The sequence below is a fragment of the Hipposideros armiger genome, unplaced genomic scaffold (assembly GCF_001890085.2).
Source record: "Hipposideros armiger isolate ML-2016 unplaced genomic scaffold, ASM189008v1 scaffold_9, whole genome shotgun sequence".
Taxonomy (NCBI): Eukaryota; Metazoa; Chordata; class Mammalia; order Chiroptera; family Hipposideridae; genus Hipposideros; species Hipposideros armiger.
This window is the reverse complement of record NW_017731359.1, coordinates 4256231-4280359: the sequence shown is the minus strand read 5'-3', so window position 1 is coordinate 4280359 and position 24129 is coordinate 4256231. Positions and strand designations below refer to the sequence as shown.

The window sequence follows — 24129 nt, the reverse complement described above, 5'->3', positions numbered from 1 at the left end:
GGGCAGTGGATGGGGGTGGGGGGTTGTTACTTTGTGAGGGTGAAAAGGGTAACTATTGCATTGTTCTGTACACCTGAAACTAACAATAAATAAATTAATTAAAAAAAAAAAAAAGAAGATCATGAACTTGCTTTTTGACATAATGATTTTTTGATGCCTTTAAAGCATCTGGGAGAAATGGTGAATAGACAGTTATGTGTTGGTCAGAGGACAGATCTGGACCTTTGAAATTTTGATACATATTTTGAAGTGCTGTCAAAAAGCGATACCAATTTACCTACTTATGAGAAATGAGAGAATTAGGAACTTTAATAAACCAACAAACTGCCTTCCCCAGATCCATCTCTAGAAATTGATTCAGTAGAAGTGATGGGTGGGCTGAAAGCAGGGAGTCTGGATTTTTAAAAAGTTCCAGGTAATTTTATCAGCTGTTTTGGGAACCATTGCTCTGATATCATGAGGGCCATTTTGAGGAGCTACATGTGTCTCTTTGATAAAGGATCTAAAAGAAAGGAACAAAGTGGTGAGATGAATGAAAGAAGCATGGCATTTTGAATTTAATTTTTAATGCTTGCCTCTGTGGCAGCTGATCTATTTTTTTCTTAACTTGCTGCTTCTATTACTATTCTGAATGACCTTCACCTTCTGGTTCTTTTGTTTTGCTTTTTAAATCACTGTCCCTGGTTTTTAATACTTAATTTTGCTTTTAAAAAGCACAACACGTCTTGTTTGGCCCTAACCAGAGCCATGTGTGTGTGTTCCTGTTTTAGAGACTGAAGATGAATAATGGCTTGCATTTGTTGAGTGCTTACTGTTATACAGCTTAAATTTAAAGTGACTTGCTCGTGGCTGCAGGGCCCGTGTGCAGCACTTTTACCCACCAGACCCTTAATTGCTCTCCCGTCTCCCAGGTTGATCACTAGGATCTCTGAAGGTGGGAATCAGTGAGCCACACGGCACACCTCATGGTCAGCCGTGCCTCAGGCTCCCAGGGTGCTGTGGAGTGTAGCCCAGCTTGGGGTTCTTTCTGGGTGTTTTAAGGGAGGACCCAGCTCCCAAGGATAAGGAGGAGCCTGGGTAATGGAGCTCTTTCAAAGAGCTTTCTGCAGAGAGGCAAAGCTAACTCCCCTAGAAAGAGCTGCTTTCTCCTCAACAACATGGGTTTACCATATCACTTTTCTAGTTGAGGGGATCACACCACCTCATTTCAATTGTAAATCAAATTTTTACTATGGAAAAACTGGAAAATAAGCAAAATGGAGGTTACGACCCATATCAAATGAACATTTTCAAGAGATCTCCCAGGTCCATTTACCTAATCAAGTCTTCGTTGATGGCGTCTGATCTGAGGGAGAGGACCCGAGTCCTCTGCAGCTTACCCTCCAGCCCTGCTCCTTGAACAATCCAGCTTCATCTTCTACTTTGGTGGGTCGGAGAAGGGCTCCATGCTGAAGGCCCCAAATGCCCAATGAGCCCCGTTAGCAGGGATTCAGGGTGAACTGTGCATAGGTGGGGGCTATCTGCCAGGTGTAGCCACACCCCGCCAGGGTCATGCCATCGTCCAGCAGCTGGTCATCTTTGTAAATCCAATGATGCGCTGGCGGCCACTGGAGAATGCCTCTCACCAAGCGCTTCAGCTTCAGCAAGGGGCTCGACTCCCGAAGATTGGAGTCTTGTGACGAATCATCACGAACACCTCCATGGCGGTGGGTCTGCCAGCACTGCTCTCGGCTTTCAGGAAGAAGTCTAATTTCTTGGAGGGCGCCAAATGGTTCTGGCAGGGAATATGTTGCCGGCTTGGGCGATTTATCTCCCAGCAACTGCGGGGTGGTTCCCAGGGCAACCAAATGGCTTCAAGCCCCTTGGCTCCCGGTACACCTCCTGGTATCTGCCCCCCACTCCTGCCTTGCCGCAGCTTTGCCAGCATGCCTTGTGGCCTTGCCCCACTGGCCTGCTCTGGCTGGTCCTGTTCGCCCACCGCCAGCTAGGGCTTCTTTTGCTTGGAAGATCATTGGTTCTGGGGAGAGCTTGTCTTCCTTGCCTGGTGCCAAGGCCCAGCTCCATATCTCTCCCCCCCCCCCTCTCTCTCAAAATATTAATACTTTAAATTATAACTGTCAGGCATAGACTATAAATGGCCGTTTTGTGACCACCTTCTCTGCAGAGTACTGTTTTCCCTTGATAGGTTTTCTTTTATGATGCTTAAGGCTATATATAGATTAGACATGTGAGCGGCTTGTAACATAATTAAGAATTCTGTTGAAAGGTAAGTTGTTGAGGCTTTTGTTTTTTGGGGGTTTTTTTACATTGTTTAAGCAACAGTCGTGAACATCCTTGCAGTATGGTTTTGTCACATCTGAGATGATTTCCTGGTACAATTCCCAAGTCAAAGAGCTTGTTTAAGGCTTGATTATCAGAATGGTTGTGCTAATACACATTTCTCCACCCGCTAACAATATATAGCAGCACCCCTTTCCCAAATATTTCACAACACTTGTCCTTTTCATGTGTATTTCTTAGTAAATGAACTTGTTTTCTATATGTAGTATGCAATTCCACATACTTTCCCCTTGCACCTTCCTATCCCAATCCCTAACAGAATGTAGTGATAGCTATAAGGATAAATTTGTTTGCTTTATGAGCTAGATGGAAACTTCTTTGACAGTCCCCCACAAGCTACCCTTTGGCCACAACACCTTCTCAAACACTCTTTCTCCCTTCTAGTCAGAATGCCCAAAGATCAGTAGGGAAACTGGCCAACATTGATCACTTGAAGGACGTTTGTCACCAGAGAAATGGATGGTTTTATGTTGCCAAAACACCCAGTAAGGCCTCTATGTCATGTAGTCACATAGTACCTCTATGTCATGGCTGAGAAGACAAGCTCCTGACCTTCTACGGTGTTCCCTTGAGAATTTGGAGGTGTCTAGGCAATTCCAACCTAAAAGCAGGCTAGAATGAGTTCTGACCCCAGTGTCCATCGTTCATATAAGTCTATTTAAAAAGCTTTCTTGCAGCAGCAGCTCTAGTACCCCAGGGACTCTTTTTGCCCAAGTTTTATTACAGTGGCGCCAGCTCAGGATTTGAGGCCAGGCTTGGCAGGACGGTCTTTAGAGAGGAACTTTGAGTACAGGCCAGGGACTCCTGGTTCCATTGGACGTCTTTCTATCTAGTGCAGATACACAGAGCTCTGATTTTTTTAAAATTAATTTCTCTAGAAGCAGTATCAGGTTACTAACTCCCTTCCCCAACAGTATTCTAGGAATTGTCTATTTAGGCTCAGTGCTGAGAGCTATCCATTTATATTGGTATAAATACCTACCTTTGCATCAGTTTCATTGACTTTATGATTCAGAATCTCTGTGGGAGAAACTGAGTCTGAAGCAGTCAAATGACTTTGTTTAAGGGTCTCAGATGGGTGTGAAAGAAAGCGCTGTGTTTAGATCTCTTCTCCAGCAGTAAGATCTGAACTGCTGCCCCATGTGCTCACCAACTTGCCCCAGAGTTGACGCAAGACCATGCATGCCTCCGTGACTTGGCCAAGATTTGTGGCCTTGTGGAGCTAGGCTGCTGTCAGGAATGGGAATCGGCTTACTTCACTGTTAGAAGGTGGGGTAGAAGGGGAACGCGTGATGATGAAACCTGGTTTCAGACCCATTTCATTTTGAAATCGGTGATACAAGCCTGCGGTGCCAGGAAGCATTTGGGAGGAAGTTGTAATGACCTGCCCCAGGGTTTGCTGTTTCTCAGTCTGTCTGTGACTCATGGCTTGCAGAGAAAACTGCTCATGTTCCTACAAGTGCCTCAGCGAGCTTCCCTGGGCAGGTCAGCTTGTCCATGGGATCTGCCTTCCCTCATAAACCACAGAGCACCCCTACAAAACAGTCCTCTTCCAATGCAGACGGAGCCAGCTCCCTACTATGCTCTTTGGTCCTGTGTATTCCTCCCTTCGGTGCTTCATCCCTCAGGTAAAGCATACATGTACGGCTGTAGCTAAGCTCTTACCCACTTTGAGAGATGGTCCCTCTATGGTATAGAGAGAGGCCAGACTTGAAGTCAGGAGCCTAGGTTAATTGTGAGTAGGCTAAAGGTACTTTTTATTGAGGGCTTACTCTGGGCCAGACACAGTTCTCAGTGCTCTGTGAACATTATCCCATTAATAGCAAAAGTCCAGAACACCTAAATGTCCGTCAGTATGTGTTTAACTTTGTGTTATGATGCCTCTATACAAAAGAACGCTATACAGCCACACACAAAAAAGCTGTAAAAGATGAGGAAGCTCCTATGTATTGATACAGAACGATCTCTAAGACATATTTAATCCTCCCAACAACCTTACGGGGTAGGTGGTGGTATTCCCATTTTCCAGGTGAGGGAACAGCTTCCATATGCTCATACAACATGGATTTGAAACCAAGTCGTTTAGGCTCCAAATCTCACATTCTTCATCACTTCCCTGCCTTTAGGATTTGAAATCTGGTCCTGCTGCTTCCTGGTTGTGGGGCCTCATATACTTACCTTGCTGACTCTGCACCCTGAGGCACTTCAACCCCAGGCAGCCTCTGGCTTCCTCAGTTGTCAGGATCCAGTGGTAATGTCCGTATAGCAGGTTATTTTTTGAGGATTTAGATAGGAAAACACTTAGCTGGGTGTCTCAGTCCTTTGAAGCTTGTTCCTGCCTGCCTGCCTCGTGCTCCTTGGTTGTATCCTGCATCCAGCTGAATGAGGGTTAGAGCTGATGGGGTCAGGCCCTCTGGTGCGATTGGAATATGCAGCCGGAGCGAGAGGCATGCACACGAATACTGGCCTCTTGATTTTTGGTGTTGTCTCCTTGAAGAATTGATGGACAGCCCAGATACCAAGCTGCAAATATCTGGAACCGTAGAATAATAATGGCAGTGTGCCAGCAAACAAGAGTAAGTGTGTTGTACATTCCTGGGGGGCAGATTTTGTAGACAGCAGGAAGATGGTTTCTGGGTTCCTGGCAGCTTTTGGAGTTTGGTGGATTAAGGCTTCTGAGTAAGAAGGGAGTCAATCCATTAGCTTCCTGCTGGGGAACCTGGTAGGAGAGGATTGGAGGGTTCATTGAAAATCTCTCATTAAGGGAAATTGCTGACAGACTTATCCAGCCAGCCCTCTGCTGGCTGAAGGACCTTCCCTTAGGAAGAGGGGTGTCTTAAGAATGGAAAGAACGACTGTTAATTTTTTATCAGTGTTCAAATAGCTAATGCATTCACGTGGGTCAGAATTCAGAAGGGTATAGCTAGAAAGCATCATCACTGTTCTCTGGCTGCTGGCTTCCCCACCCATCAGCCCAGATTTTTGGGCCATCTTCCAGAGGTATTTTTCACATACAATTTAAAAACACAAATGTTAGCATATTAGCAGAGACTGCATTGCTCTATATCTTTTTTTTTTTAATCAACAGATCTATAGACCTTTCTATATCAATACACAGGAGCTTCCTCGCCTTTTATAGCTTTTTTATGGCTGCATAGTGTTCTTTTGTATAAATGGCATCATAACACAAAGTTAACCACTTCTTGATGGGCATTTAGGTTTTCTGGACTTTTGCTATTACAGTTAATGCATTGTTGTTTGGTTTGCTTGCTAGGTAGCTGAGGAAAGGTGATTGTGCAGAGGAGGCAGTATCCTATAAGAGTTTAAAGGTACCGGAGGATAGAGACCTTTGTTCCCCAATGCATTCGTGGTTTATAGAAGAATGTTGGGCACATAGGAGACATTTAACTAGTTCTAATTCCACTCACTAGCTGTGTGACCTTGGGCAAGTCATCTCTATGAAACCATTTCTTCATATGGTATAAAAGTCTGTATAAGATTCTGGCATTTATAAATGTGTGTTTTTGGGTTCTATCTTATGTGATATTCAAGGTGGCTCTGGAAAGTCTACTTTCCATCTTCCAAATAAGAAAACCTAAATTCCTAATAAATTAATTCAAGTTCCACATGAATATACTGATGTTTCCAACTAACAGAGTTTTGAGGGACCTTTGCATGCATCCTTAGCACAGCTTTAAGCAACACCGAATCACCTAGTGGGTTTAAGTATTCCCTTTAACTTCTTATTCATGTTACATCAAGGAGAAAAGTGTGTTTGGTGCTACTGCTCTTGAGTAGTTCTCTCCTTCCAAACAAACCAAGGGAAGGCAGGCCTCAGCTGAAAGCTTCAGCAAACAATTGATTCTGGGTCCAGAAAATTCACCACTTTACCCAAGATCACTCAGCAAGTTAATGCCAGCGTTTGCATAAGAATGGGGTCTCTGGCTCTGTTAATAGTATTAGTAGCAGACCCTGCCATAATGCATTCTGTTTGTTAGTCCTTTATGTTTATTTGCATTTAATTCTCACAACAACCCTGTAAGAGGGTACTATTATTATCCCCAAGTTGAGTGCTTTTTTCCAAATATCATGCTGCCTCGCTGGACATCTAAAAATCAACCCCTGCTGTGTCCATAGATGGAGAGAGAGAACAGGTGATGGGAGGTGAGTGGAGATAAGAGAACAAACTCTGGGGTATATCAGAAAAAAACCATAGTGTTTAAGAAAATCACTCAGGCAAGGGACAGTCTGGGTACCATTTCTAGCTGATTCTTTTCCTAGGTTTGTAATTTGAGTATTTGTTTATCCTCTCAATTTCCCAGTTACTTCATGGATGCTTGGTGAAGATTAAGGAAGTATATAAATGTTAGCTGTTAATAATAATTCATGAGGGGAGGGATTCCTGACTTGAGATTGATATGTATTGTATTATTGGGTTGTTGAAGAAGTCATGACGTATTTTTTGTTTTTCATTGCAAAAATGCATCATGACTTTTCCGACGACCTAATGGTTTGGTATAACTACCGTAACAAAGTAACACGTACTGAGGGGCTTAAAACAACATAAATTTATTTTCTCTTAAATCTATTTTTTCACAATTCTGGAGGCTGGAAGTCCAAGATCAAGGTGTCAGCATAGTTGGTTTCTTTTGAGGCCTCTCTACTTAGCTTATAGGTGGCTGTCTTCTCCCTGTGTCTTTACATAGTCTTCCCTCTGTAACTGTCAAGAGTCCAAATTTTCTCCCCCCCCCCTTTTTTTTATTGGGGAACAGTGTGTTTTCCCAGGACCCATGAACTCCAAGTCAAATAGTTGTTTTCAATCTAGTGAGGGCGCAGCTCACAGTGGCCCATGTGGGGACCGAACCGGAAACCTTGGTGTTATGAGCACTGTGCTCTAACCAACTGAGCTAACCTGCTGCCCCTAAATTTTCTCCTTTTATTAGGACACTATTCATACAGTGTTAGGGCCCACCCTAATGACCTCTTTTTAACTTTTTTTTTTTTTTCTTTTTCACTCTGGCTGCTGGCTACACACGGTAGCCCATGGCAACCCACCTGCCGTCGCCGGCGATTCATGGCAGCCGAGCTCCAGGTTGAGCTGTTGTTCAGCATCTTAGCTGTGGAGGGCAGCGTCACTGGCCCTCATGTGGGATCCGAACCGGGACCCTCTGGCGTCCCAAGCCAGCTCTTAACCAACGCGCCCATCTGCTGGCCCCGACCTCTTTTTAACTTAATCACCCCTATCTTCAAATATGGTCACATTCTAAGGTACTGGGGGTTAGGACTTCAACATATTCCTGGTAAGAGGTTCATGTTAAGAGAAAACTTGGACCTACTGAAAAGAAAGAAAGAAGGAAAGGGAAAGGGAAAAAAGAAAAATTGGTAACTCTAATTGTTGGGGAAATGGATTTTCTTCCAGTCTTTTTTCTGCACCTAGTACATATACTATGTATGGAGTTCTACATTCTGCTTACTTTGTTTTATTCCATTGCATAAGAACTTCCCTAAATAATTTTAAAACTGTTAGAAATAGTATTTTGCATAGCTGGATCAGTAATCCATGAAGTGCCCCATAGATTAACTCTTGTCCTACGTTAAGATGAATTAAACCTCTGCCACATGTCATTCCTGGTCCCTTGAGCCCTAAAGCAAAGCAAGATTCCTCAGAAGATGGTCTCATCTTATATATAAAGCCATGTGTTGGAAGTAAAGGGTAGGGTCTCCCTGGCGATCTCACTGACCCCTGGGACCCTCTGGAGCTGAATCAGGCCTAGATCCCTCTTTCTCCTCCTGCTGGCCGAGCATGTCACAGCCCAGGACTCCTCAGTGGGGGATGTAGGTTGTCAAGAAGGCAGGGTTGGTTTCTAAGCAATCTTCTCTTTCTCACCGGCACATTCCAGCCTTCCCACAAAGGATCCTGTGGGCTCTTGGGTTCTCCGGAGCTGGCACTGAGCTCTGGGGAGCGGAAGGCCGTTCTGTATGCTTTTAAGCCCCCTTTTATCTCCTTTCATTCACTAACCCCTTTCCCCAAATGATGGCCAATGTCTTAACTTCTTTTACCTAGTTTAATTTGCCTGTTTTTGGACTTTCAACGGAATCATACATAAGACCTCCTTTGTTTCTGGCTTCTATTATGCAGCCATATGTTTGTAAGGTTCATCCATGTTGTCACATGTCCTTGTAGTTGATGCATTTCATTGTGTAAATATACCTTGATGTTTCTATCCATTCTGCCTCACATTTGGGCCGTTTCTAGTTTTTATTTATTATAAACAGTGCTGCTGTGAACATTATAATACGTGTCTTTTGGTTGGGTCTGTACCTCATATTGGGATTGCCGGGTCTTGGGAATGTATATATTTAGCTTCAGTTAATACTGCCCAACAGTTTCTCCAAATGTCCCATTTTACACTCCCATGTCAGACTTCTGCTTTTTTTTAATCGAGGTAAAATACATATAACATAAAATTGACCATTTTAACTGTTCTAAAGTAAACAGTTCTGTGGTATTAATACATTCATAATGTTGTGCAACCATCACCACCATCCATCTCCAGAACTTTTTCATCACCCAAAACAGAAACTCTGTAACCATTAAACAATAACTTCCTTCCACCTCAGCCCCTACTAACCTCTATCTACTTTCTTAATTTGATTATCCTAGGTACCTCATATAAGCAAATCATATCGTATTTGTTCTTTTGTGACTGGCTTATGTCACTTAATGTTTTCAAGGTTCATCATATTGTAGTATGTATCAGAATTTTATTCCTTTTAAAGGCTGAATAATATTGTGTTGCATGTATAAACCACATTTTGTTTATTCATCTCTTAATGGACACTTGGGTTGTTTCTACCTTTTGGCTATTGTGAGTAACGATGCTATGAAAATTTGTGTACAAGTATCTGTTTTCAATTATTTTGGGTATCGCATATACCTAGAAGTGAAATTGCTGGATTGAGTGGTCATTCTATGTTTACCTTTGAGGAACCTCCAAACTTTCTTGGAGTGGCTGCACCATTTCACATTCCCAATGCCTGAGGATTCCAATTTTTTCACACCTTGCCAACACATATTATTTTCTTCCATTTGTGTGGTTTTTGTTGTTGTAGTTGTTGTTGTTTTAAGACTTTTTATTGGGGCTTTGGGGGAGGGAAACAGCGTTGGGGAATCGGGGAAGGGTAATAGATAAATTGCTGTTCTTTTGTTCTTCAGTCTAGTTGTGGAGGACATCACTTCACTGGCCCATGTTGGTATTATCATTGCACTCTTCCTGGGTGAGGCAGTTGCTTGCTGGGCCTTGGGCGGCTGCTCATGGCGGCTCACAGCAGCTCACACCCGCTGCCAGCCAGTTCACTGCAGCAGGGGCTGCAGCCTACACCGTCGCTGGCGACTCACGGCAGCCCAGCTCCAGGTCGAACTGTTGTTCACCATCTTAGCTGTAGAGGGCGTAGCATCACTGGCTCTCATGTGGGATCTGAACCGGGGCCCTGCTGCTCAGAGCTGGTGTCCCAAGACAGCTCTTAACCAATGTACCACTTGGTCAGCCCCGGAATTCTACTTTTGTAAATACTTTGCTCATATACTGTTTGAATACCTACTTTATCCTGTTCACTTTACTTTTGTTGTTTAAAAAACCTCCTCTGTTATCCTTACGCTTAGGAAGGATTTTTTGAAACAAGCCTCATCATCGTTATCTGAGACCAAAGGACAGTTTTTCTAAAAAGAACAGTTGGGAGACCTTCCCCTGATGTTTCCATGGCACAGCACTGTACCTGTCGTCCTGGTTGTGCTGCAGCCTAGCACAACGATGGGCACTGGTGTCTGGGCCAGCAAGGTGGGGTCCGCTGGGTCAGCGTGGTGCTGGTTGGCCTAGGTATGGCCCCTGGCAGGCTCCCTGATTGCACGCTTTGGCCACAGGAAGGCCGGGTAGGAACACCCATTGTGAGTGCTCGGTGTCAGGCCAACCTGGTTTCTGAACCTCAGTTTTCTCGTCTTTGAAAATGAGCTAACACCTACCTTGGTAGGATAGTTGTAAGGATGAAATGTGCCCAGTCTCTGGCTTGGTGAGTAGTAGTTATTAATTCAGAATGCTGTTTAAAGGGTGGCCAAGCAGGGGGGCTTCAGAAGGAGTGTGACAAACTGAAACAAACAGAGGTTGTCTGTGTAGGTGATGGTGTAGCAGGACGTATATTGCATGTACATAGACGCCTGATTTTTAGAAATGCTAAAAATCTGCCTCCAGCTGTGACCTTAGGTGACCCCTATGTCTTATGAGGCTACTGGGGGTGAATGTCACTCTATGATCTTGGAGTTCTGGACTAAAGAACAAACAAAGGGAATGTGGCCCACAAACTGACCACAGAGTGGTCCACCCTTTAGAGACCAAACTTGGAAGCCCCATGTGACACTCGTATTTGGTCACACTGCTGCTCAGAGGAAGTAAGCCAGGTCTCCTTCTGCAGTGGCCTGGAACAATCCTTGATTCAGTCAGGGGGCTGTGGTCAGGTCTTGTTCCCCCTGGGTAGCTTCCAGAAGCCCCTCCTTCCTAATACTCTTTCTCCCTTTCCCACAGTAGTTTTCATGGGTTTCCCTGGACAAGAGTCAGCCCTGCTTAGCACTGACGATGACTTCACTGTGCTAAATGACAGAACAGTCCAGGTAAGACATCATGTCCATTGCAGGATGGAAGAAAGATGTTTTTCATGCATGTGGAGATTCCCACCTATCCCTTCAAAGGAGGCAGTGTTAGCCTTCAGTTGCCAACAGCTGTGGGCATGCTACTATTGTGAGCAGTGTAGTGATGGCAGCTGCCCAGTAGGGGCGGCAGAGAGCTGCCTTGTGAGTAATGGTCCTGACATATATTAAGCACTATGCAAGTGTTTGTTACATAAAATACTGTTAAACTATTACATTGTTCTTCTTTAATGGTGTATATCAAAGGTCTTCCCCTGTCAGCACAGGGAGTGTCCTTAGTTCTCATTTTTAGATCTACATAGTATTCCACTAGATGGATGTACTATAGAATATTGAATTGGTCCTCCTCTGTAAGGGAACGCTTAGATTATTCCAAGTTTTCTTTAGCAATAGACTCATCTACGTCTCTTCTCATCCCTAACTCCTGTAGGTGAGAGGATGTTAAGTATATTCCAGTTGTTTGCATATCTGGGTTAAGAGCTCTTCTCTCCTTGCAGGAAAGGAAGGCATTGAAGATATCCTCATCCAAACGTATCTTACGAAGACGCAAGAGAGAATGGGTGGTCCCACCAATATCTGTCCCTGAGAACGGCAAGGGTCCCTTCCCGCAAAAGCTGAATCAGGTATGAGTGTGCCTCCTCTCTGGAAGTCATTGGTGGCTGCAGGGACCCTTATCTAAAAGCCTGAGTATGAGGTTTCTTGCTACTGAGCACTGGGGCCTCCAGAGGAAAGCCTCTCTTATGAAAGTAGTTTCTGATAAGGCAGTACCTCTCCACCCCTCCTCACGGAGGGTTCTCTGCTGCAAACATGAGTTATTTGTCACTTTGTCAGCTGCCATCTTCTTTTGCTTCCAGCTCAAATCTAATAAGGACAAAGGCACCAAGATTTTCTACAGCATCACAGGGCCGGGGGCAGACAGCCCCCCTGAGGGCGTCTTCACCATAGAGAAAGAAACAGGCTGGTTGCTATTGAATATGCCACTGGACCGGGAGAAGATTGCCAAGTATGAGGCAAGTAACCTTTAGCATCCAAAGAGAACCAGGGCCTGGTGGAGAGGGTGACATCAGGCTGACCCCAGACCTGTGTACCCACAGCTCTTTGGCCATGCTGTGTCAGAGAATGGTGCCTCAGTGGAAGAGCCCATGAACATCTCCATCATCGTGACAGACCAGAATGACCACAAACCCAAGTTCACCCAGGATGTCTTCAGAGGGAGTGTCTTGGAGGGGGTACTGCCCGGTAAGAGAACTGGGGAGGGGACAGCTGTAGAGGTCTGTTGGGCCCAGACCTGGCCTTGGCTCAACTTCGGGAACCACCTGGAGGTCAGCCCAGATCTTTAAAGGCTGGAAGAACCCTCCACACTTGACCTTTTTGGCTGCGCAACACGTCACCTGGGGTCTTTTTTAAAGTCCAGATCCCTCCCCTCCCACACCATCCCAAGATCCCTGAGTAAGAATGCTGCTGGAGTAGAGCTCTGCAATCTGATTATTTGAAAATTTCCCAGAAGCCTCAGGTGATCAACCAGGTTTGGGAACCACTAGTTTTGGAGCTGCAAAGACCTAGATTTGAAACTTGATTTTTGCCTCTTTACCTGCTGTGACCCTGGGCAAGTTCCTGACCTCTGAGCCTCAATCCTCACATCTGAAAATGGCAATAATATCAACCTTAGAGAATTGTGGAGATTAGAAACAATACACATGCTGTTATACGATATGAAGCACCTAACTCAAGGTTGTTTGGGAAACGGCAGCTGCAAGAAAAGCAGCAGATGCTGGGAGGCATTGGAACATGATTTACTGGTGAGCGGAAAATAAATTGCCAGGACCAGAGAAGAGGGTGGGAAGGGCCAGCAGAACACTAGAAAAATAGGTACATGTTAATTAATGTCTCAAACACGTGCTGATGGGAAGGGGTCATCCTCCTCCTCCCTCTCTGAGTTGTGGACAATACATACAGAGAAATGTGATTAAACTGCCAATAACAGGAATTCCCAAAAGAAAAACAGTACCTTAAACAAGTTAAAAGCTTTTTTTTTTTTTTTTTTTTCTTATATTCTCATCGAGGCTGGAATGGTACTTTAAAGTGCTGGAGACCTAGACTCCTTCTATCTCGTTTGCTCTGCTACTTTGGCTTGGTTCCCAAGATTACCTCGTGGTTGCTGCTAGAGCTCCAGACATTACATCTAGGAAGAGGGAAAGGGTAGGAAGAAAAAGCCTATACTCGGAAAACCACTTCCCCTAAAGTTGTGTCCTATTTGTCAGAATTTAGTGTCATGGCCTCAGCTAACTGCAAGAAAGGATGGGGAATAGGCTTTGTTCCAGGTGAGCCTGTACCCAGCCTAAAATGATTATGAGGATTATGTCTCCAAAAAAGAAGGGGAGAATGGAAAATGGGCATCAACTAGCAATCTCTGTCACAAAGTGGAAAATGGGTCCAAGCTGACGAACAGGATGGAGTCTCTCAGAGTTCGGAAGTGGGCAAGGCTGGAATTGGAGCTTTGAGGGAAGGGGGCCTCACTCATCCCTTTTCCCCTCCAGGCACTTCTGTGATGCAGGTGACAGCCACAGATGAGGACGATGCCATCAACACCTACAATGGGGTGGTTGCTTACTCCATCCATAGCCAAGAGCCAAAGGACCCGCATGAACTCATGTTCACCATCCACCGGAGCACAGGCACCATCAGCGTCATCTCCAGTGGCCTGGACCGGGAGGTGAGTAGCCCTGAGGGAAAGTTCTGTTTACCTAGGCCTGCCCAGGCTGGGGCCTGACAGAGCAGAGTCCCCTGTCCCTGATCCCCAGAGCCCAAGGCCCTGCCCCGCACCCCCAGCAGTGGGGACCCAAGTCAGCTGGCAGTGGCTGCTGCTATGTTCTCATGTTGGTGTCCCTCAGCTCCCTTGGGCCAGTGGCACGCTGCCAAACAATCTCGTTAAGGCTGAGGAGGGAGCTGTAAAATGCAGACGTTTGATATTTTCTGTAGGTTTTCTCATTTCCTCTCGGAACGGCTCACTTAGTATGCACATGGCCCAGATTTGTCCCTTGTGTGCCACAAAGTAGAATTAGCTCCATGGATATTGGAGTTGCCTCCTGTTCTCTAATTAATGCCTTTGACCAAATCCCTGCTCAAAGCTCCCATTCTGTATGTGGCCAGGGTCAGGAGCAATGCCCAGGCTCCACCCTCCGACAGGCCCAAGAATTCTTTTTAGACCTGCAGTTCCCCTCCCTCTCCACCTTGTGCTTCTGTTCTTTCAGGAAATGGGTGAGCACTAGGTCGGGGAGTCAAGAGCAAGTTGTGAGAAGGAGGTTCTCCTCCCCTCCACATTCTCCCACGGTTCTGCCTCCAGAAGCCCAGGTTGAGGGACCCTCAGACTTAACTCACAGTGGCCTTCCACCCTCCTTTTCTCCCCCAGAAAGTCCCTGAATACACACTGACCATCCAGGCTACAGACATGAATGGGGACGGCTCCACCACCACTGGAGTAGCCATAGTGGAAATCCACGATGTCAATGACAATGCTCCCGTCTTTGATCCCCAGAAGGTAATGCCCCTTCTTTCCTTCTTCCTTCATCAGACAATGAAGGACTAGCGTTTTGCTTTCGAATGAAACTCCAGAACCAGCCTACACTGCTTTAGGTCCCAGTCCCACCATTTACTAGCTGTGTGACCTTAGGGAAACTACCTAACCTCTCTGTGCCCCATTTTCTAACCTGTGGAATGGGGATAATGACAATACCTGCTGCATTGTCCTGAGTTTTAAATGAAATAATCCATGTAACACAATCCCTGGTACATAATAAATGCTTGATAGGAAAACCTTTGATGATAAGAAAACTTCTAGTTTACCTTGCGCCGCTACCTGCCCACCTTCCCCCAGTGAATACTTGTATGCCTCTGGTGACAGAGGACGTGGTGCCAGTCAAGATGACACCTGCTCCCTTTCTACTTTAGGCATCTCTGGCTGCTGAACATTATTTAGGCCTGATTAAAATTTGCCCTCAGCAGCTGATTTCTTAGTCTTGGCCATCTGTTCCAGAACTTCAAGAAAAGTTTCTGGCCAGTGCTCCAGGGCAGTCGGGCACCTAGCCTTTCTTGCTACCTTCTTATCTCAACTAGATAGGTGGCTCCCTGTGCCAGGGGTTGGCACCAAGACCAGGGACATGCTTGGAGTGTTAGGCCACTGGGTGTAAGGAAAGCAGGCCCAAGATCGCAGTGGTTTGTCCCAGCAGCTGTGAGGCTGACTTAGGGAGGGCATCCTGCATGTGTGTGCACCCTGAAACCCTGATCATTGGGTTGGGTGGTCCCAGAAAGGGTGAGAGGCATGGGGCTCCCCTAGAGTTGGATGGAGTATTTACAGCAGGCAAAGAGGGGAACAGTCTCTCAGGGTGGTCAGTCTCTCCACTCTGATGGTGCTGTGCTCCCCACACTGACAGTACGAGGCCAATGTGCCTGAGAACGCGGTGGGCCATGAGGTACAGAGGTTGACGGTGACGGATCTGGACACCCCCAACTCACCAGCATGGCATGCCACCTACCGCATCCTGGAAGGTGACGACGGGGACCACTTTACCATCACCACCCACTCTGAGAGCAACCAGGGTATCCTGACAACGAAGAAGGTGAGTCACTTGGGCTTTAGACGAGGGCCACTGCTGGGGCAGTCAGGTCTGCCCTTCAGCCTCCAGGACAGGGAGGTACCACCTGCCTTGCACACACATCTTGGACCCTTCACCAGAGAGTGCCCCAGGCCGGTGGCTCCCAACACTTTCCCATCCCTCTTGTGTTGCGGAATTCCTTTGTTCAAATTAAATCTTACCCACGGACCCAGTTCATAAAGTAAGTAAGAGTCACTGAACTGAAGCAGGTCAGTGGAGCCTCTCCTCCCAGATCTCAGTGTCTGGTGGCCCCCAGTCAGTCTTATCACACAGAGGGGCTCTGTTTTATTGGAATTCTTGGTAATTTTGCATTTAATCCACATTTAGGTGTTTGGAATGCAATTGGATTTTTTTTTTTTAGCTGAGCCGTCCTGCCACCTTTTGGCAGCTCAGTGGCAACTCAGCTCGGGCCGGGCATCGAACCGCTGTTGCTCAGAGCTCAAACTCTTGAGCGAGCTCCTAACCAACTGAGCCACTCAGCTGGCCCCCAAGCCAACTCTTAACCAACGCGCCTGTCAGCTGGCTCTCAGCCAATGATTTTGATGTGCAGTTTGACGAATATTTGCAATGTTTTCATCAGTTCTGCTCCTTACTGGCCACCCTGACCTCTCTTCATCAGTGACGCATTCTCTCCCCTCAGAAAGGTGTTTACTCCATTTGTACACTGCTGTTTTCTTCATGGCATTATCCCTGTAAACTTGGACTAACATGTCTCTGATTTACTTCCATTCTTGAAAGTTTAACAAGAAATTTAATGTTTGTTCATTGTTCTAATTCAAGCTGAGACATTCTCACAACCGCACACACAAACACGCAACAACAATAATGAATGCCACTCAGCTACGTGTCTACATGAACACAGCTGTGAGACACTGATATACCAAGGCTATGAAAACCTTACCGAGCTGTTTGTACAGTGCTGCCAGTGTAAGTGCACAGTGGCAAGTTCACGAACTTAATTGTCACACCTTGTATGTCACTCTGACGACTCGTACCACAAGTGGTGTTGATGTTTTTCCAGAACAACAAATAAACTCTTGGGAAAGGTCTGAACAAATCAAATTACAGGCTCCCCTCAGAAATTCTGTTCCTAGAAAATTCAGTATCTATTAAAACCCCACCAAAAACTTGGTTTATGTGTAAAACATGTTGTAGACTAATTATTCACACTCATGAAGACGTGAATGTCCAAAGGGATGTTGGCAAGTCATGTGGGATATGGGACAATTCTTTGTGTCCCTGCCTCAGCCTGTAAATGCCAGTGGCATCCCCAATCATTATAACTAGAAATATCTCCACAATGATACCACCACCAGGGGGCATCATCACCACCCCAATGGGAACCAGTTCTAGGGCTTACTAGTCTAGTTGCCTTTGGGGTAGTCTGAGAGGCCCCACTGGGTGTCCACTCAGGAAGTGCAGGAGGCTTTATGGGACAGGGAGGGGGTAGCATTGTTGCTGGTAGAGCCTTGCACCCCTCACTGGGGTCCCTTCCTTCTGACATCACAGTACTCCTGGGGTTTTCCTCACAAGATGGTGACTCAAGTCCTCCTTCCTCTTCTCTCCCAGGGCTTGGATTTTGAAGCCAAAAACCAGCACACCCTGTATGTTGAAGTGACCAACGAGGCACCCTTTGTGGTGAAGCTCCCAACCTCCACGGCCACCATAGTGGTCCATGTACAGGATGTGAATGAGGCACCTGTGTTCATCCCACCCTCCAAAGAGATCGAGGTCCAGGAAGGCATCTCCGTCGGGGAGCCTGTCTGCACCTACAGTGCGCAGGACCCTGACACTGGGAGTCAGAAGATCAGGTACGCAGGAGCTGGGCTCAAATTCAGCCAAATGCACCAGTACTGTTGGTTGGGTTGTTTATTATGGCTAGTGTTTGTTCTGATGACCATAAAGATTGTTAAATACTTTAAAAATACCCCTGCACAGGACCTCCCCTTCCTATCCTCCACAAGGCTGAAGACTCAGAGCAGGGGTTTTAGGGGAAGGTGCTCTTGTTCCCTCTCACATATCCCTGCTGGCCCCCTACCTGCTGCTCAGGTCCCCATTTAGGGGTAAGATGCATTTTCCACATGATCCAGCTTAGGAGCCCTGAGTCCCATGACACCACCTGCCAGTTAGCATGGGGAGGCTTTGGATGATGACACCAGAATTCTGAATATTCTGGGTGTGACTCTTCTCAACTTTCCCGCTGCAGCTACCACATCCTGAGAGACCCGGCAGGGTGGCTAGCGATGGACGCAGACAGTGGGCAGGTCACGGCTGCGGGCGTCTTGGACCGCGAGGATGAGCGGTTTGTGAAGAACAACATCTACGAAGTCATAGTGTTGGCCACGGATGATGGTGAGCTTCCTCCCACCCCCTCTGCATGGGCCCCTTTGGTTCCCAGGTCACTAACACAGCATGTCCCCTCCACAGGCAGGGTATGGTGTGTGTGTGTGTGTGTGTGTGTGTGTGTGCGCGTGCATGTGTGTGTTGAGGGGGTGAGGCCCGCTGTCAGCAAACCAATCTGGAGGGTCGAAGGGGTCTTTCAGAGGAGTCTTTTAAAGACTGGTCCTAGGGTGGCCAGCCATGATTCCGATTTCCCTAAAACCCAGGAGTTAGGAAATACCCTGAAGACTTTTTTCAGACTAAGTTTGTGGTTCACTGAGGCTGGAATGGGCCTGTCAGTTTTCCCTTGATTGATTGAAAGGGGCTACCTGTAAAGTGGATGCTCAACTAGTGATGTCACACCCACAGGATTGGGGGTTATGATGTGATTGGATCTCTGCTTGACACACAGTGAGTGAATCAAGGGCTGGAGGCAGGTGAGAGGTCACCGCAGGGCTGTGAAGGGAAACTGCCGCCATGCAGCCAGTAGGTTCCGCTTTGTGATAGATTATTAGTGGCTATCTGGATGAAGCAACTGCAGCTGTGCTCTGATCAGTTAGTAATGTCTGCTGTGGACACAAATAAGAATGGTGGTCTGATTGCCATGTATTTGCCATCACTGATTTGACCTGTGAAGCCAGAGCTCGGAGAGTCTTGACAGGTGATAGATGGGCAGTAAACGAGACTCTCTCTCCCTGAGGCTGATTGGGTCGGTCACAGGGGAGCTTAACACAACCAAGGCAGATGTTGAAAACGATCATATGTGTTATTATGAACAGGGAACCCTCCCGCCACTGGTACAGGGACCCTCCTGCTGACACTTACGGATGTCAACGACCACGGCCCAGTCCCTGAGCCCCGTCAGATCACCATCTGCAACCAAAGCCCCGTGCCCCAAGTGCTGAACATCACGGACAAGGACCTGTTCCCCCATACCTCCCCTTTCCAGGCCCAGCTCACACACGACTCGGACATCTACTGGATGGCAGAGGTCAATGAGAAAGGTAACTGAGGGGTGGTGTTTGCCCCATACCAGGACCCTGCACGCATGCCCAGCTCAGCATCTTGTGGGTGTCCTCAAGAGCATCAATCAGATGCTAATTATTAACCTAGTGAAAGCCTTTGGAATTCCACAAGCCCTTAAAGACCATTCTAGCCAACTGCCTTCCTGTACTGATGGAAAAACAGGCCCAGAGAGAGGAGTGGCTTTCTCCATGTCACATAATGAGAGAGTCAGGACTTGGTGCAGTGGTATTTTAGCTAACATGCACTGAGCATGCTTGCTCTGTGCAAGATGCCACCTCACACGCTTTACATAGATTTGATTTTCTAATCCTCACAAAAGTCCTGTGGAGAAGGTACTATTATCACATATACATGTGTGTGCACCCATTTTACAGATGAGGAGACCAAGGCTTTCAGAAGTTTAAATAGCTTGGCAGAAGCTCTGTGGCTAGAAAATGATGGCACTGGCATTTAAATCCAGGCATTCTGATTTACCGTGATGCTCTGCTGCCTACCATTTATCGAACCCTGGCAACATGGAAGATGCTTTTCTTTTTTTCCTTATTTAATATTTCTGTCACCCTCCTGTGGTCAGTATTTTTTATCCCTATTTACAAATGAGAGTGAGTCTCAGAGAGGTTAAATAGCACAGCCAGGGGTACACAGTGGGTAAGCAGGGGAGGCTGAAGCCAGACAGTTGGCTCCCCACCCCTTCTCCCATCAGCCTCTGTCCTTTCTCATTCCAGTGTGTGTCTCCCCTTCCCCGCCCCCCCCGCCCCGAGCTTCTCAGCCTTCAGTGGTTTTTGTGTTGTCACAGGCCTGAAGAGGGGTCTTTTTTTTGGAGGGGGGGGGGAACAGCCACGGTCATTGGTTACACATTGCTTTCATGCTACAATGGCATAGTTGACTCTTTTAGGGAGGGCACAGCTCACAGTGGCCCATGTGGGGATTGAACCGGCAACCTTGGTGTTATCAGCACCATGCTCTAACCAACTGAACTAACCGGTCACCCCCAGAGAGAGGGGTCTTATTGGCATCAAATGGATAAGAACTCAGGGTGCATGAGAAAGGTGGATCCAGCCCCAAGTGCCAGTAAGGTCCCTGGAGAAACACTGCATCACTCTGCTTTAAGATGTTCCCCTCTTCCTCTTGGGGCCAGGGTCCCCCAGGAGGGAAATGGGGAACCAGTACATTTAAGTTCTGCCCCAAAGACACCAAATGCCTGGTGTCCATTACTGCCTTTGAGCCCAGCCCAGAAAGGACTTCCCGACCTGCTTTAGGCACCCTCATTGGCTCATATTTACGATTCCTGCGATTTGGGTGTGTATATCTAGCACTTCTCCTTGGGGGAGCCCAGATTGGTCTTGTGTCACCCCCTTGTGGCCTAGAAGTCATTTTTTCCCTCCCTGACCATATGGTTTAGAGACTGTGGACTCTGGGGCCAGAATGCCTTGGTTCAAGACCTGATTCCTCCATTTACTAGCTTTGTGATTGTGGGAAAGTTCCTGAGTCTCACTTTTCCTCAGCTTCTCTATCTATAGAATGGTGCCAATAATTGTACCTACTTCCACAGTTACTCTGAAGATTAAGTACTACATGAAAAGCACCTTATCTGGTACGTCAGCTCAGTAGATGCAAGTGGCCGTCTTCACCCAGCAGCAATCAGATCTGGCTCTGTCAGGTGTGAGTGTCGTGGCCAAAGCCTAGTGGTACCAGCACCTGACAATAGTATGGAGACCTGGTTCTTAGTTTTAGTTTAGGTTTTTGACCCAACCTTGTCCCTGTCGTCAGGAGAATTAATCAAACTCTACCCCATGTGACCTTGGGCTGATGACTTGATCTTCCTGAGCCTCAATTTCTGCTTTTGAAAAATGAGGTAAAGTACCTGTCTTTTCAAGTTGTAGTGAAGATTAGGGCTTGGTACATAGTAAGTGTCAATTTAGCCGCCACTGCCACTAGCACCACCATCATCAACTGAGTAGCCAGCCCTCCCCTGTGGGAACAGGATGATGATGGGGATGTTTTGGGTGAAATATGCCACATTGGCCTCCCCACATGGTAGACCCAGTATCCAGCCTGCAGAGGTCTGTCTGCCTGACAGTGCCAAACGGGAACAGGGTGAGTTCTGCCTTCTGGCCTTTTTTACTAAGAGGGGCCCTGTGAGTGTGCAGAGCCTTTGAATGGAAAATGGCTTGATCGGTGCTGAAATAGGCCAGCAAGCCTGAGGGTGGGGGAGCTAGAAACGGGGGTTGTTTTTGATCACCCCAATGATTGGGGGACACAACTGACATTTAGTAGTGAGGATCTGTAATGCTTGGGAAAGTCCTGCATGATGAAAAGCAGGTTAGCTCCCTCCTTGAGAAAGTTGGGTCTAAACTGAAGGCCTTTCTTCAGAGAGGCCCTTGACCCTATATTCCTCACCCAGAAACACAGTCCCCCTTCCCTACTCTAGGATTGCCACACAGCCTCCCCAGAGTGCTGCCCAATGTGCAGGCCACACTGAGGCCTTCCTTCTGCTCTGGTTAATCTGCCACCAGTTATCCCAATGCCCGTTGCAGCCTCATTTCCAGCATCTCTGAACTGGAGTGCAGCCACTAATGCTATGATTCCACAGGTTAGCGTCCTCTCTGATGTGCTTAACATCAGTTATATCATCAAGTCATGTGCATTTGAATGTATTAATAATTGATGCTCACTCGGAAATATCCGTGTTTCAGATATTGAGATTCTATTGTACAGCTGAGGTATAAAAATTATATTTACTACTGTAAGGGCAGAATGCTGCAGTAGTAAATGGTAGTGAATGTTCACATAGGAAAACAGGTAGCCAGTTAATGTAAATATTAAAATGCCACGTTAGCTATCTCTTAGAGGGAACAGTGTATTATTTTTGAGGCAAAGAACTGTCTAGCAGCTAATGGTGCTGAGAAATTATTGGCCCTGCAGGACATGTTTTTTTTTTTTAAAGACTTCATATTTTAAAAATACCGTGATTACTGACTTAAAATAAGATGAACTTATTCTTCTATCCTGCTCATCCTTTCCACGATGGTGAATTTGGCTTTGGTCAAATATCAGTTTTTAACACTTGGTATACGTTTTTTTTGGGGGGGTAGTTCTCGCTGTGGTCTCCCGAGGTGAATAAATGATCTGTCCGCTCCAGGAGACACAGTGGCCTTGTCACTGAAGAAGTTCCTGAAACAAGACACATATGACGTGCATCTTTCTCTGTCTGACCACGGCAACAAGGAACAGCTGACGGTCATCAGCGCCACCGTGTGTGACTGCCACGGCCACGTGAAGACCTGCCCTGAACCCTGGAAGGGGAGTTTCCTCCTCCCTGTCCTGGGGGCCATCCTGGCTCTGCTGCGTGAGTACTGGCACCCCTCCCCCTCTAAGAATGGGGTAGCTAGAGGACCTGATTCTACCATGAACTTCTGGGACTAAGAGGCCGCCAGCATTGCCCATCTGTTCTTTAAACTCTTAATTTCAGGAGTGTCATTTCATAAATAGATACCTGTGGAGCTCCTGGAGTGTGCCAGGTTTTGGGGATACAGTGGTAAGCAAACAGACTTGGTCCTGCCATGGTGTCATCCAGAGGCCAGAGCAGTGGTTCTGAAAGTGTGGTCCAGACCCAACAGCATTAGTATCACCAAGAATTCATTAGAAGGGCCAGTTCTCAGGCCCCACTCCAGACCCTCTGTTTCAGCCACTTGGGGGTAAGACCCAGTCATTGGGTTTCAACAGTCTTTCAAAGGGTCCTGATACATGCTAGAGTTTGAGAACCACTGGGTTAGTGGGCAGAAGTATTTAGTTAAAAACTAATTTCTTTGCAATAAAGGTAGAACCTATCACATTTGCTTTTTTCACTCTTTAAATTAATCCTTATGCAGAAAACACACATCCAATCAGACATGAATACAAGAGCAAGCTTTAATTAATTGGTTTACTGTGCACCAAACACTGTTTTTGGCACTGAGGGTGCAGCACTTAACTCTCTCCTAATGGAGCTTACTTTCTAGCACAGGGAGCAGGCAAGTAATTCAGCAGATAAATAGGGTTGCTATGGGGGAAAGAAAGTGGAGGGGAAGAAGTCTGTAATTTTAAGTAGGATGGGCAGGAAAGGCCTTGCTGAGAAGGGGATATTCAAATAAAGACCTGAAAGAGGTGAGGAAACAAGTCAGCAGATATCTAGGGAACAAGTGCAAAGGCCCCGAGGCAGTACTGTGCTTGGTATGTGGAAACATGAATGCCTGGAGTGCAAAAAGCCAGAGGCAAAATACTAGGAGATGAGGGCAGAGAGGTGATAGGTATGGTGGAGCATCGTTTGGGGCCTTGTAGACGCTTGTGAAAGGACTATAGACAAAATGGGAAGTCATCAGAAGAGGTTTAGAGCAGGGGAGTGATGTGATTGGACTTGAATTTTACAGGATTCTTACTGCATAGTACTGAACAGACTGTAGAGGGGCAAGGATGGAGGCATTAAGACCATTTAGGAGCTATTGCCATGATCTAGGGGGGCGATGGTGGTTAGTGGCTTGGACCAGGATGGCAGTTTCAAGGTAGAATCAACTCATTCACATCACTTGATATGTGGTATGAGGAAAAGAGCCACTGATGAGCTAAAGGCCTGAAAAAGTAGACACACGGTGTTTCCATTAACTGGTTGTGAAGGACCACGGGGGATTTGCCAGGCCAGTCCAAATGGAGATACCGTAAACAGACACATAACCTTGGGGTACAGGTGAGAAGTCCAGTTGGCCTCTTGCCTTTCCCCTGACCCAGTGGAGAAGAAAAGGGGAGGGAGAGGTCACAGTGTAGCCCACATGAGATGTGCTTCCTGAGAACCCATGGACTCCCAAAGAAGGCTAGGCCTGTTTTGTTGGGCCAGAGAGAGAATGGTTCTATCAGCAGGTCAAAAAAGTGAACAGCCACAAGTGAGGGGGCCAAGGGGGTACCCTCTTCCTATAGGATTAACCAGGGGTAGTAATGGCTGTTAGGGAGAGCAACCAGGCATTGTGGCCAGTCCCCCCATATCACTAAAAACCAGCCCCC

General features: G+C 46.7%; 1 protein-coding gene across 3 annotated transcripts in view; it reads left to right on the top strand.

The window, feature by feature from the left end:
• Positions 1-24129, top strand: part of CDH3 (cadherin 3) — a 42763-nt gene that overhangs the window by 14155 nt on the left and 4479 nt on the right. For 2 of the 3 annotated variants that reach the window (XM_019653305.1, XM_019653298.1), the window contains 11 exons: positions 10917-11002; positions 11536-11661; positions 11893-12048; positions 12133-12277; positions 13576-13751; positions 14448-14576; positions 15469-15654; positions 17260-17501; positions 17897-18042; positions 18849-19073; positions 22238-22444. In XM_019653305.1, coding sequence (XP_019508850.1) covers positions 10917-11002; positions 11536-11661; positions 11893-12048; positions 12133-12277; positions 13576-13751; positions 14448-14576; positions 15469-15654; positions 17260-17501; positions 17897-18042; positions 18849-19073; positions 22238-22444 — 1824 coding nt within the window. The remainder of the gene's footprint in view (positions 1-10916; positions 11003-11535; positions 11662-11892; positions 12049-12132; positions 12278-13575; positions 13752-14447; positions 14577-15468; positions 15655-17259; positions 17502-17896; positions 18043-18848; positions 19074-22237; positions 22445-24129) is intronic. The other variant, XM_019653315.1, reaches the window with a different exon arrangement.